Source organism: Diabrotica undecimpunctata, chromosome 1 (assembly GCF_040954645.1).
Source record: "Diabrotica undecimpunctata isolate CICGRU chromosome 1, icDiaUnde3, whole genome shotgun sequence".
NCBI lineage: Eukaryota > Metazoa > Arthropoda > Insecta > Coleoptera > Chrysomelidae > Diabrotica > Diabrotica undecimpunctata.
The window spans coordinates 66,173,851-66,188,998 of NC_092803.1; the positions used below are offsets into that span (position 1 = coordinate 66,173,851).

General features: G+C 32.5%; 1 protein-coding gene across 1 annotated transcript in view; it reads left to right on the forward strand.

Annotated features, from left to right (window-relative positions):
• Positions 1-15,148, forward strand: part of LOC140450275 (nonsense-mediated mRNA decay factor SMG7-like) — a 44,113-nt gene that overhangs the window by 1,292 nt on the left and 27,673 nt on the right. Inside the window, exons 4-6 of the mRNA XM_072543805.1 lie at positions 12,183-12,368; positions 13,929-14,308; positions 14,444-14,587. Coding sequence (XP_072399906.1) covers positions 12,183-12,368; positions 13,929-14,308; positions 14,444-14,587 — 710 coding nt within the window. The remainder of the gene's footprint in view (positions 1-12,182; positions 12,369-13,928; positions 14,309-14,443; positions 14,588-15,148) is intronic.

The window sequence follows — 15,148 nt, forward strand, 5'->3', positions numbered from 1 at the left end:
AATTATATAGTATAATATTTTTAAATTATTATTTATATTCATCATCATTATCATTTTGGCTTTACAACTCTGTGTAGGTTCTAGCCTTCTCAAGAATTTCTCTCCAGTCTCACCAAGGGTGAATTATGTGAAATTTTAATGTTAATTGATAGTGATGATGAGTGTATTCTTCAAGAATCTGATGAAACTGGACTGGAAAATAAAGAGACTGTGACAGCCTCAACAAATGTCAGTAAAAATAGTACATTCAACCCATAAGTTATTTCTCAAAAAGCTAAATGTCATAAATGTGAATAGGTACCATTATATAACTGGGAAACAGTGGATCTGTAACCAATCATTCATAATTTTAATGACAACAGATCAGTAGGACTTTTAAAGCATTTTTTCTGAAAACTTTGTTAAACAAGTTAACAATATTTACAAATACACGCTGATATTGAAAGGTCTAGCATTATAAATTAGAAATATACAAATGTGAAGTACCTACACATTTTATTTTCTAGCTTTGTCTTTTCTTATGGCTCAGCTCAACTGTGACAACAAAAGATAAATGCTTACTGATCAACTAACAATTTCATGTCTGCACCGATTTTTCCCCTAATTATGTCAAGTGATTTATCTAAAGACATTTAAATTTGTTGCATATGTCTAATACCATTGGTTACAGACCATTTAAAGTGATTTATCTAAAGACATTTAAATTTGTTGCATATGTCTAATACCATCGGTTACAGACCATTTAAAGGCTGGTTTTCATGATTCCCATATCCGTTCAGTACTGTTTGCATTATAATGAAAGACCATAATTTACACAATATAAATATACCCTCCAAAAGGCATATATTTGAAATTAAGTTATTTGTTTTGTGTGACTGTGAAACAGGCTACATTCTAGACTTTATCATTTACACTGGATCTAATACTGAAATTCAAATTGACAAAGATCTAAAAATGTCTGGAAATATTCTTTATACATTGATGAGCCTTATTTGAATAAAGTTAAGTGTATATGGACAACTGCTACATGAATCTACTTTTATTTGATAAGCTACATAAAGACAAAACAAATGCATGTGGCATGGTAAACTCAAATAGACAATATATGCCACCCATGATGGAAAAAATATGTAAAGGTAAAGTAGTAGGCTACAATACTTTAAATAGACACTGAAGTAGTTAGACAAATGACAAATTACACACCTCATTCCATACATAGACATATAGACCAAGCATACCAGCCTCACTCAGATTGAAACTTCTCACTCTCTCTCTCTCTATCCCAGCAAAAAGAGACGCTGCAATTCTTACTTCATATAAGACAGATACACAACAAACAACAACAAAAAAAAAAAGATGGTGCTGTCACTTAGCTCTACAGACTGCTCAGTCTTTGTTAATATATATGTCTATGATTCCATAATGGAATAATTCATATGGAATTATCCATAGTAATTAGACAGACAAATTACAATGCTTATCACACCTCATTCCATAATGGAATAATTCATATAGAATTATCCATAATGAAAAAGTTGAGATGTCTGCTAAGGAAGCATTAAATTCTAATATTATAAAATATTCATTAATTCTAGATCTTTATATTATTTCAAAAAATATAATTAGGCAGGAATGGATGGATTTTTTATAAAGGCATTCAGCCGATTTCTAACTCCTACTAAACCATGGTTCTCTAATTTAATTACAAAAAAAGAAAATGCAATCAGAATTATTTTTAGAATAAAGACCAATATTTTTATAGAAGCAATTATGAAAATGAAATTTTTAGTAAAACCTTTTTGGGTTAATAGTTTCTAACAATTTAGAAGTTTATAAGTACATAATAAGCAGTTTATGAATAAGAATTTGAAACAGTAGTTTATAAAGGGAATTTTATACCAAACTTGTACATAATAAATTGAAAAAATAATAAAATAAAAAACAAATAAATAAAAAAAAAGTAAATAAAACAAAGAAAATATTTAAAAATCAAAATCCACAAGGAAAATAAATTCCTGTAGCTGGCTGTATACCATGTATCACAAAAGAGGTTTAATCTTTGTATGTAGGTATATTTAAACTACCTACATACAAAGATTAAAGATATTTAAAAATCATTCTAATAATAAAAAAATATAAAACAATATTAGGAAAACATAAAAAAATAAATAAGAAAAAGAATAAATATTACAAAAAATATAATCACTGGATAATACTTGCATACTCTATATGAAATAGTAATATGTGATTTGTAAGTTTACCAACTGTGTAATGTAGATTTTTTTTATCATGTTTATATTGTTTTTAGAATTAATTTTATTTTTTTTGTCCTTGGAATCAACATCAAATATAATGACAAATTAGTAATATCATCTTTATTTAGACGCCGGTTAAATGCTTTACTTTATCTTACATATTGAGAATAGCGAATAGCCTGTTCGGACTAGTTACATGTTTTACGAGGTACACCTTAAAAGTCTATCCCTGCACGTTATGGTTTCTCTCTCTTAGTTGCGATATTGTACACCATTTAATTCAGGTGCGAGGTGGTTTTTGTTTCAAAATATACACCGTGAGAAGCGAATATTTGGTTAAAACACATCAAAAGGCATTTGACTTTTGTTTTTTAATTTTGTCTTTTACATTTTTTCGATTATGTACATTCTAAATTATAGTCGTAAATATTAGCAGCTCGTTACGGTGTCCGTACTTTACCTGTTTTGTCCGAAGCTCAAAATTATTAAACAGCGATAGGTTAACTGTGAACTATTTTCTAGTTATTCTGATGCCATATACCCATCTGACAGTGCCATATGTCCCTTGGGAATGTCACGTTTTTCTATATTCGATTACCTATTCCATTATTTCAAAGTACAGTGTGGTAGGCTGCAATAAGTGTGGAAGAAATAAAGCACGATATGTTGTTTATATGTATATTGATTTTATTAGGGATATCTAAACATTACATTATAATTCATTATACCTTGATTAACACATTTATATTTACCAAACAACCGTTCCGATTCTTTGTTGGAGCAAAATGCGGTGAATTGCTTATTTTTCTTTACATGTTCTATAAGTTTGCATGCATATCCTCTTCTTCGATGATGAGGTAATGTATATACGTAATCTAATACTCTTGGTACATCATGTTGTCCGAGCGGATCAAAGTCGCATTTTGATAATAGAACAAACGATACTGGTTCTCCGCTGATATACAAGATATAGCAGGTAACTTCTGTGTTTGTCATCCATTGATCAATAAGTATATCATCTAAATTTAAGTGTTTTATTTTCCTGACTGCGTTCGGACCTCTGAACAACTTGATTTTATCTATTTTACTTCTTAGAAGGCTTGATACATACTAAGCTTTTATTCAATAATGTAACCTCTATCTGGTCGACTTTTATCCCGCACGGCTGCACGCTTCGGGTGGGGGTCTCTTTGCTCATGACTTCATTCTCAGTGGTAGGAAGCTTTGTTCTCATTGTGTTGAGGGGCGTTTACATGTTACCATTCAGGCGTTTACTTGGGGGCGTTCCTATGTCATTCTTTGACTTACTCAAAGGTATGGTTGTTAATTTGAATTATCTGCTGGATATTTCGGGGGTTTTTAAAAATCAACATATATTTGGTTTTTTCCTCGTTTACCACAAGTCCTAATTCACTTGCCGCGTCCGCAAGCCTTGTAAAACACTGCACCATGTCTCTCATACTTGTGTCCACTATAACTATATCGTCAGCGAATGCGAGAATTTGCATAAAAATAAATTCATTCATTCTAATATTTAATTGTCTGATTGCCTTTTCCAAGCAATATTATAGAGGAGACACGCCAGCGCTCCCCCCTGTCTTAGACCATTATTAATGTCAAAGAACGTAGATTTTTTTCCTTCAATTCTAACGCGTGAGCTTTACGTTTTGCATTGTTAGTTGGATCAACTTAATTAACTTAGGTGGGATCCCAAAGTCTATCATTTGCATTATATAATGCAGTTCTTTTCACACGGTCATAGGCTGCTTTGAAGTCGACGAAGAGATGGTGTGTATCTATGTTATATTCAAGTGACTTTTCTAGAATCTGCTTATGTGCTTGAACTTGATGTGTAGTTGACGTTCCAGCAGTAAATCCGCATTGATATTGACCAACCATATCCTTTGTAAAATGTTTCAGTCTTTCAAACAATACATTACCGAAGATTTTATACGCAGATGCTAACAGAGTAATGCCTCTATAGTTCTTACACTCCTGTTGATCACCCTTTTTATGCAATGGACATATTATCCATATTATCCCTTTAGCCACTCTTCTGGTAAGTACCAATTTGGTTGAGTTGTTTTAGCAGTGTTGGCATGTTTTTGTAATGCATAAGTTGTATGCTTCAAATATAAAGAGATAAAGCTTTTAAAAAGTACATTTTGATTATACTATTTTATAAATACTGCAATTTTTAATTTATATCAATCAATAACGAGTAGATATTTGTCTCTTTCGAGATTAATTGCAAACAACTTTTGTAATCTGGCAACTGCTGATTTGACGATTGCCAAATCTATCCCCTAATCTATAAAATTTCTAATAATTAACTGCAATTAATCTCCAAAGAAATAAATATTTACTCATTGTTGTTTTATATAAACCAAAAATTGCAGAATTCATAACATAATATAAACAATATGTGCTTTTCTAACGCTTTATCTTTTTATATTTGTAGTATACAGCATTTACATTATAAAAACATGCCAACACTGCTATACCGAAATTTTTTGTTCCATGTTCGACATTTACGGCTATAATCAGCTTGTACTTTCGGTAAACTCAACCACCAATTTATTCTGCCATATAAATACTATTAGTTTATGGATTGCTGCAAAAAGTTGATCACCACCTTTTTTATACATTTCCGAACAGATTTCATCGATTCCTGGGGCTTTATTGTCTTTGAGTTTTAGGATGGCATTTGACACTACTTCTCTTTTTGGGTCTTCACTGTGTAGTTGACGCTCTAGATTTTGTTGATTTTCTATGTTGTAACCTCCTTCAATATCGTTTATATTTAGATGTTCGCTGAAATGTTGTGCCCATCTGTTAAGAACTGAGTTGTTATCATGTAGTATTTCACCGTCAGTGTCTACAAATTTTTAATCGTGGTTTAAATTCTCGACGGCTATTATTTAAGGATTTGTAGTATTTCCTCTTTCATTTTTATCGAATAAACTTTGTATCTCATTGAGAGAGTTCTGTTCGTATTCTCTCATCTTACGTCGATGGATACGTTTTTCCTCTCTTTTACTCTTTTTTTTTCTCCGTGTACAACCCGATTTCTGTAACACAATATCTCGTATGTTTGCTTATAGTTGGGTAATGTGTTCTTCTTCTTCTAAGTTTTTTGTCCTTATTTGATCCTCTATTTGCTGTCTGTATACATTTGCTATGTCGGGATCTTTTAGTTTATTAATATCGATTTTTCTCTCCTTCTCCCGATCTCCTTTTTTAAATTGGATATTCTCTCTTTAAATCGTGCTTTAACTAAATAGTGATCACTATCTATATTTGTTCCTCTAAAAGACCTAACATCTAATAAGTTAGAGAAGTGTCTTGGATCGATGATTATATGATCTATTTGGTTAATCGTTTCATTATCAGGAGATTTCCAGGTTCCCTTATGTATATCTTTATGGGGAAATCGTGTTCCAGCTATTACCATGTCCTTAGACATCGAAAAGTTTATAATTCTGAGACCGTTATCATTAGAGTCTACGTGTAGGCTCCCTTTTCCTATGGACGGCGAAAATATATTCTCTCTTTCTACTTTGGGATTTAAGTCTCCTGCTATTATTTTGATGTAATTTTTTGGGCACTCATGGTACTCTCGGTCTAGTGCCTCATAGAACATTTCTTTTTCATTATACTATGTTTGACCTTGCCGATTCGTGTCCGGTAGGATGTCCACTGTAGTAAATATTGCAGTTATTTTTTTCCAGGATACCTGAGCTAATCCACCTCATTTACTGTAAAGCAATGATATCTGCTTTGGCTTTATTGCTTGTATTAGCAGAGCCGTGGCTCCAGGCTGATAAAGGCTTCTTACGTCCCACGTGCACATTTTTAAATCATTATCCTTATTTCGTTTGCGAGTTCGTCTTAGGTTAAACAGTCCAGTTTCTTTCTTTGTAGCTCTCATAACAAAAGGTTTTTTACAGGGTTGGGTAGTTAACCCAACGCCAAACCCCCTTTTCGGAGGGCAATTTCACCCGCTCTCGTCAATTCCCGACCCAACTTTCCACCCGAGTTGGATACCGGATCTCCAGTTGGGTTGCTCGGTTTACAGGGGACACCAGCGTAAAGGGGAGAGTCGGATTTGAGTAAAAGAGGCTAATTGGTGTAAACTGGAATTAACTCAATGTTCTCGCATTCTACCCCTTTATCCCCCCATTTTTCTACTACCTAGTTTGAAATGGACTCATACGAGCAACCAATTCATTGTTTGAGTAAAATCTAAATTTAGATTATGTTATTGTTTTTGCAAATATTCATAATAACTAAAAAATAAGAAATCAAATATGCTAATCTTGGTCAATATGCTTGGTTTTGAATTATTTTATTTGCATTTGTTGTATAAATAAATGGATGTAATGAACTTTTTTAATGTCTGTTTGATTGTTATATATGATCGTTTGATGTTGATACATTTCTATTTTCCTAAATTTCTTTCTCTTATTTTGTTTTTAAGATTAATCTTGTAGTTATATTGATAAAATTACAAATTAACAAGAATCCTTAAATGTTATCTTAAATCAATATTCTTTTTCATTGTGATAAACTGATTTTCATACTTTGAAAAATTTTTGCGGGAAGACCATCTCCTACAACTTTGCAGGAATGTTTAACTGTACATACAGGAGTATCTAATATCTATGGTACCACGTTTACCGTGTTAATCTTTATTTAGTGCCCAATTAGTTATCACATATAATATAATAATACTAGAATGTGGCCTAATTCTAACGCATCGAAATTCTAGAACATATGATGTTCTACTACAAGGCTTTTGTTTTGTCACACCAAAAATATTTTATGCAGATTTATTTTGATATTATAAATGAATATGAAAAATGCAAAATAAAACATTTTAAGGCGCACAAAACGGTACACTATAAATAAGGTATAGTATCGTGTTTGCCACTTAGTAACAGACTTCGGATTAAGAGTCGTTATCGTTTTTCCACGGGTGGTAATAACTAAAAACTGATTGATTTTTTCTATCTTAATATTTTCGTTATTTCCTCCCCTTTCATTTGCTACGTCGCATGTTAGGATTCGATCAGTTGTTTATTTTGTACTCAGCCAGAGGTCTTCTTTAAGTCAATAAATGAAAAATTTGTCTTAGAGTAAATCTATTTTTATCCATAGCGTCCTTTGATATCTCGTATGTCGCTATAGGTTCATTAATACCGAAGATGCTGCGTAGTCCCCTTTTGGTAATCACCTTGTTTGTTTTTTCTATCTTAATATATTTGATATATTCTCCCCTTTCATTTGCTATGTCGCATGTTAGGATTCAATCACTTGTTTATTTTGCACTCAGAGGCCTTCTTCAGGCCAAAAAAGCACATTTACCTTAGGATGTATTTATTATCATCCATACTGTCATGTGATATCTCGTATGTCAGTATACGTTCATTCATAACGAAGATAAGCTGTAGTGCCCTTTTGGTAATCGCTTTGTTTGTTTTTCTGTCTTAATATAGTCGTTATCCTCTCCTTTCATTTAACGCATCACTCGCCCCAATCAGACCAATAACAACGGAGATATGATGTAATGCAGGCGCTATTATATTTTTATAATGGACAGACAGACCATAATAAGCAAATTATATATATATATATATATATATATATATATATATATATATATATATATATATTGTTACGAACATGCATTCGGCGTGGCCCATGTAACGGTTGTATCTCGAAAACGCCGAGAACTTTCCACAGATGTATCGAGCGCGGAAGAGGTCGATCCGTCAAACAACGAACTAGAGGTGGCACTACTCCAGATGATTCTAGAACAATATTTTTGGTATATATATATGTAACGATGTTATGAGTAGAGTGGAGTTGATAAGATATTACCGAACTGTAAACTTATAAATATAAATAAATATATTTATATAAATTCGAACCGCTCGTTTTATTTAATATCGCTACAGTTGGTGTCCAATGTGAGATTTAGAAATAAATTCAGCAGTTATTGCTGAATAAAAAAAGACTTTTGAACTTTTGAAAAGTATTGTTCGTCGGGAACAACCGCGTAGTTCGGTAGTGATCTTTGTAAAAAAAGAACATTTAAAAAATACGTGTGTGCCTGACCAAAGATACTGCTAGTACAACTTTCAGTAAAACAGTTGCGTGAGCAACTAGAAGAACGCGATGAAGACTGCAGCGGGTCCAAGAAAATCCTCCAAGAACGACTGAAGAATGTTCTTAACAAGAATGCAGATGACCCAGAGACATTCCATTTTCAATCAGCAGAAGAAGCTGTTTTAATTAAGATCGAAGAAAGTTATAAAAAAAATGATAAGTAATTTGAAAACGTCTCGCAAATGATTGAAGAATCTTCTAGAAGAAATGATGATCAATTCGAGAACATTTTCAAAAGATTGGATGAAACGTCTCAAATTATTAAAGAAGTAGGTACACAAAACGATGAGAAACTTAAAAGTGTTTCTAGAAGATTCGACGAGAAATTTGAAAATGTTTCTCAAATGATGGAGGAAACTTCTAGAAAGAACAATGAGAAATTTGAAGAAGTTTCTAAAACATTCGATAAAGTAGAAAAGAAGATCAAACAGTTAGAGAGCATGATAACCAATACAAAAGTGCTCTATCTATCTATCTATACAGCCCTTGCTGTCCAATTTTGGACATCCTTCTTTCACGTCTCTCTATTGTAGGCAGTTTGTATCCACTTCGGGCCTGCGTGTTTCTTCAAGTCATCTGACCATCTCATTTGTGGCCTTCCTCTTTTTTGTTTGTACCTATATGGTCTCCAGTGTATAATCATCTCATTCCATCTGTCGTCTTTCTGTCTTAATTCTGCGTTAATACATCGGTCACTTTTGTTTTGTTGCGGATCCAAGTATTTCTTTTCTTGTCTGATAGCCTAATGTTCGGCATTTGCCTTTCAATGGCTCTTTGGGTCTTTGGGTCTAAATAGGCATTACATTTAGAAATTTGACCGAAGGTTTTATCATCTGGTGATAAAATTGTTGTGACTTTCAATTGTTGTGTTTAAAAATGTGAATGTAAATGAGTGTAAAAAGTAATTATTTACTTTTATAAATAACACTTTTCATATTTTGGTATCCAAAAGAAGGTATGGGCCCCTAGAACTATTTGTTGAACGTGTGTCGAAGCATTACCGCTATGGTTAACAGGTAAAATGAAAGCTATGATCTTTGGGATACCGGTGGTCTGTAGAGAACCATCAAATCATGTGGATGATTGTTACTTTTGTCTGACTAATATATGTGGCTACTCAGTTCAGAACAATAAATCTATTGTTTATCCGCTTACCTTCTGCTATTACACCAGTAGTTCATAGCGACACTATATCTGTTTCTGCCCCTCCTACTGTTCTAAAAGATGTTAGTGATGCCTGTGACTGTGAAAGTAGTGACAAGGAGAACAATGTATATGATGAGGCATATAAACCTGATGAAGATTGCTCACCTGAACTTTTTACTCAAGAAGAATTAAATGATTTAGTTAGAGATTTAAATCTCCCAAAGGAGCTGCAGAAGTTCTTGGATCCAGATTGAAATAAAAACATCTTGCGAAGAGTGCCACTTTTTCTTGGTATCGTCATCGTGAACGAGAACTTGCTCCTACTTTCAAGAAAGATATGAAATGCCTTTATGTAATAACATTCAATCAGTGATGGAATATTTTGGAATTAACTATAAACCTACTGAATGGAGACTCTTTATAGATTCATCAAAAGCTAGTCTGAAAGCTGCCTTTTACATAATAGAAACAAATATGCTTCAATTCCAATAGCTCACTCCGTTCATTTAAAAGAGACGAACAATGTGAAAATTCTCTTGGAAAATTTTGAATGCGAGAAAAACAACTGGTTAATTTGTGGTAGTTTCAAAATCATCGGTATTCTCCTAGGTTTGCAAAGTGGATTTACTCAATTTCCTTGTTTTATTAAACCCCAAATATGTTCTTCCACCTTTACATATTAAACTGGATTTAATGAAACAATTCGTGAAAGCGTTGAATCAGGATAAACCATGTTTCTAGAATTTGGGTAAGCAGTTTCCTAAGATAACTTGTGAGAAAAGAAAAGCTGGAATTTTTGTGGGTCCTCAAATTCGCCAACTAATGATCGACACTGAAAATGCATGGACACTAAGGAAAAAATGCACAGAGGAGCTTCAAATCAGTTGTTAAGGGGTTTCTAAGGAACCAAAAAAATCCCAATTACAAAGAAGAAGTAAATAGCTTGTTAAGAACTATCCAAAACCTAGGTTGTCTTATGAGTGCAAACCTTCAATTTCTTCACACACAACTGGACTATTTTCCCGATAATTTGGGAGATTACAGCGAAGAATAGGGTGAGATGTTCCTTTATCAATATATTAAATTAATGGAGTAACTTTATCAAGGTAGGTGGAATACTACTGTAATGGCTGACTACCTCTGGAACCTCAAGAGAAATTAATCCAGAGGAATCTTCATCTAGAATCTCAAGAAAGAGGAAGTTTCTTTTGACTTAATGGCAAGTAGCATTATACCTATTAATTTGTGTAATGGTTCTAGAGAATTAAAATAAAGTCAGTTTCTAACTTGTTACCAATGATTTGTTTATTTTCTTCGTCTTAATATTTTCATTTATTAATCATAGCCACTATAGCAGACCTGTCTTTTCATACAAACGTTTGATGACAATTTGTGAAAAATTTGTATGTGATTTGAGGGAAATCTGATGGCAGATTGACCATGAACACAGCAAATGAGTTCTAAAACACCTTTCTCTTCTCAGTCATCGATAATTTTTTTTAAATTGCAGCACTGTGTAATCTATACATAAATACGATACGATCTACGATAAATCTATACACAATAGAGACAAAAAAATGACAAAATTACATGATTATGTTCATAACCGTAACATAACAATATATTAACATCATAAATATGTATGTCTGCAGATTGTATAAATACATTATGATCAGTATGACCATATATTTTTTAGATAATATATCAACAACCAGGTTGAAAATCTACTAAAAACTACCAATGATACTACGCATGCGTCATTGCAAAAAATGGTTTATGCTTTAATATGTCTGACGTGAGAACTAATAGTTGCACCCTCTATTACAAATACGCGCTTAAATGTTAAATTGGTATTATAGATCATAGACGTCGTGATTAAGTACTTATTTTATTTTTTCATATTATTTTTACTAAGAAACCAGGAATCTTTACAATTTCCTTTGGAATCTTTTTCAAAATAAAAAAGGATTAGTTCTAATCATTTATTTCTATTTATTTATATTCACTAGATGTAGATTACTTAAACATTGGGCGTAAGTACTCAGGCTCTTTTCTTTTTGTCTTTACAATTTTGTGAATTTAAGACTTTTTCCTGTGTTCATCGGTATTGAGGAAATATGATAATAGCCGATTCGTATTTGATTCCCTTTTAAATCCTTGGGATGTAATTTCTAATAAGTTGATTAGATTATAGATTTCTAAAATTGGGATTTACCCAATGTAAGTTTAATTTTAACGCAATAAGTATAATATTCACTATCATAGATTTACAACAAACAACTGAAAAAACATATAAAGTACATAGCGAAATATACCATTACCTATTCGAAACATCTATTTTTAAATGCCCATTTTATGTAAATAATCAGCGGCGCACACCCGGGGAGTTTTTTTGGGAGTTACCCCCGATCCGTTGTCCGATGTCTCTTATCCAGGACAGCTTTCTTTCTTCTAATGCCGCCGTCTTCCTTCTATTTTACCCTCTAATTAATTGGAGGACATAATATTTTTCGTTTTTCAACAGATAACTTATGTTTCGTTTTTATACACAAGATACAATTTTTTGCATCTAAAACAACACAAAATGACAATTTCTTACAACTTTTTCAGACAAGCAATATTAGTATCTCCAACTAGCGGTCATCCGTACAATCAATTGGCCCTATTAGAAGCCAGTCAGGGCAACAAATTATCAACTGTATTTTATTACATAAGAGGTATAGCAGTTAAGAATCCTTTTCCTGCATCAGCAACCAATTTGTCTTGTACTTTGACTTCTGCAGTGGATAAAGACAGGTAAGAATAATTATAAAACTATATTTTGTTGTGATTAGGCAGGGAATTTCATAACGTAGAAACAAATAAAAGCTTTTTAATGAATCGCCCTGTATATTATTTTAAATTGGAAATTTTTTAATATTTTACCATTTTACATAGGACGATTTCAAAAATATCGCTACTCTTACAAGCAAATGTTAGTTTCTCATACGGTCCAGTTTTACTACTGTTTATTAACTTTTTCTCATTGTTTATTTGTTGTACAGGGTGGTACAAATTTGTTATACTTGATTTGGAAATGCATGATAGCACAGTTTTTATGGCAGCTGCTTAAAATGTCTTCATACAGGATTGTTCAAAGCACAATAATTATAAATATGTTTCCTTTTGCAGAGGTCGTATCACTTTCACCCGCTACCATGCCTTACTAATTTTTTAACTATTCTAGTTAGTTTTTCTTACTACATCCATATAAATATACATAATCCAGTCCTCACTCTACCGTCTAAAGTTGGAGTTAGCAGCATTTCAGAAAAATGTATAATAATCATCATCATCAGCTATTCCATCCATCGTAGGATGCAGGCCTCCATTAGGTGTGTCCATTCATTTCTGTTCGTAGTGTTTTTGCATCCATTCACGACCAGCCGTACGCTTGACGTCATCAGTCCATCTGGTTTGAGTCTTACACTATTTCTCTTATTTGCTCTTGATCGCTATTCAACAATTTGCTTCGTCCAACGGTTGTCTTCATTCTTCCTATGTGTCCTACCAAATTCCATTTTAACACAGCAATCTTTTTGAATGTTGAGCATTCTCGGTTTCATAGCTCTCTTAGTCCCTTGGAGTTTGTTGTTAAAAATCCATGTTTCAGTTTAATATATCAGGACCGGCAATACACACTGGTCGAAAGTACTTGCCTTTAAAGTATTTGATAAGTTTGATTGAAGGACTGTTTGTAATCTTCCAAATGCTGCCTTTATATTAAGCTTTGTTAGTTCGATTTTTTGTCCTAATTATATATACGACTCAAATGTTTCTATGTTATTATTGTCTAGAGATATATCCTCAGTTATATCTAGAGATTCGTTTATTAGATATTTAGTTTCTGCTAGATTAATTTTTAGTCCTAGTTCTTTTGATTTTGTATTAAGATCTAATAGCATTTCCTTTCCTTTCTTCTGTCTTTTGCTATTAACGCAACATCATCGGCAAATCACATGTGGTTCAGTTCGTCGACGTCTATCGTTACTCCGTATCGTTAATACCCCGTTTTAATAATAATAATATAACAATATTTGTAATGCATTAAACCCATTTTCGGTAATTTTTTTTTTGTTTCCATATTTTTGACTTCTAGTATCAATCTTGCTATCATTTTTCTGATTTATTCGCTGTTTACAGTAATCGTTAATTTCTTCATAGTCATTTATCTGTCATTCAGCAGTAAATCATCAAAATTCATGAATAAGACATTTTCCTATCTGTGCTGTATTCGCACATAAATTGGAAACACTAGTATCAATTGAATTAGTATTATATTAAAACGCTAAAATTAAGTATACATTTTTATTGCAGCCCGTCGGAAAAGATTCAAACAAAAATGACAGTAAATGAGTTCATCCAACTGTTCCTATGCACTCACGGCTATTTTCATACGGCCTCGGAACTCAAACAAGCCGAACTATCAGTTAAGAGCCTCAACTCCGTAATGACTGCACTTGTAGCAACTCAGAGTTTCACTGGGGATATGCTAATAAAGATTACCACTATTAACTTGTACGCCTTGAGTCACGTCGGATCTGACTTGAATAAAATTAATGAGCTGACTAATGATGAGAAGAAGGTTAGACAACTGGTTTTGGAGTTGATAGCTGGGTCTCTGTGTGCTTTTTTGGTGCCTATTCATACATTAAAGATAGATGATGGTATTATGGATTATTATGCTCTTCCAGCAGGTTCGTTATTCAAGTATATATAATAAAATAATAACAATGAGCATAACTTTAAGAATAAGATGTGTAATTGAAAGATTTGTTAAAGTATTTGTTTGAGATTTTATTACGCGTATTAATAACAAATTATTATTTCAGTCAAACTTCTACTGTACTTCATTCAGAACGATCCCGTTGTTTTAAAAGAAAAAGTTTTCACCAATCGACTACAAATATGGCCGAGTCTAGTCAAATTGTTAAATAATGTTCAGCAATATATGAAAGGGTTTAATTTCAACAAATGTAAGTATATACAGTTAATAAAACAAAATATATTTGATCATATTTGAGTTTGGATGAGAAAGAGTAAAAGTAAATAATTTGCTATGTACAAATTAAAAAAAGTGGTTTTGCGATCACCGAGTGATTGGCTTTATTATTGTTTTAATTTCTGCTGCTTTTTTTTTCGAAGATGTCTTTGGCTGTTCACACGACAATGAAGTTATTGTTTCGATGCAATTGATATAAAATGTTATGCACAATGCTAGATACAACTATTTAATTCTTACCAACAGAAACAGAAAGCACCAAAAATAATTCATAAAATTTCTAATGACACTATAACATTAATAACGGTTGAGGAATGAGGCAGTGTTGCCAGATTTCTCCCAGCACGTCGCATTCTTTCTCATCGTCGTGAGGAACCTTTTTTACGAATGACCCTCGTACATACTACTTCAATTGTTTATAATCTGTAATTAAATATTCTTTCTGATATATAGTGATATTTCTATATTTTGTTTTTGATTGTTTCATGAACGAGTATGCACCTCCTGCTCTAGTTCTCATTTGCCGCTACATTAT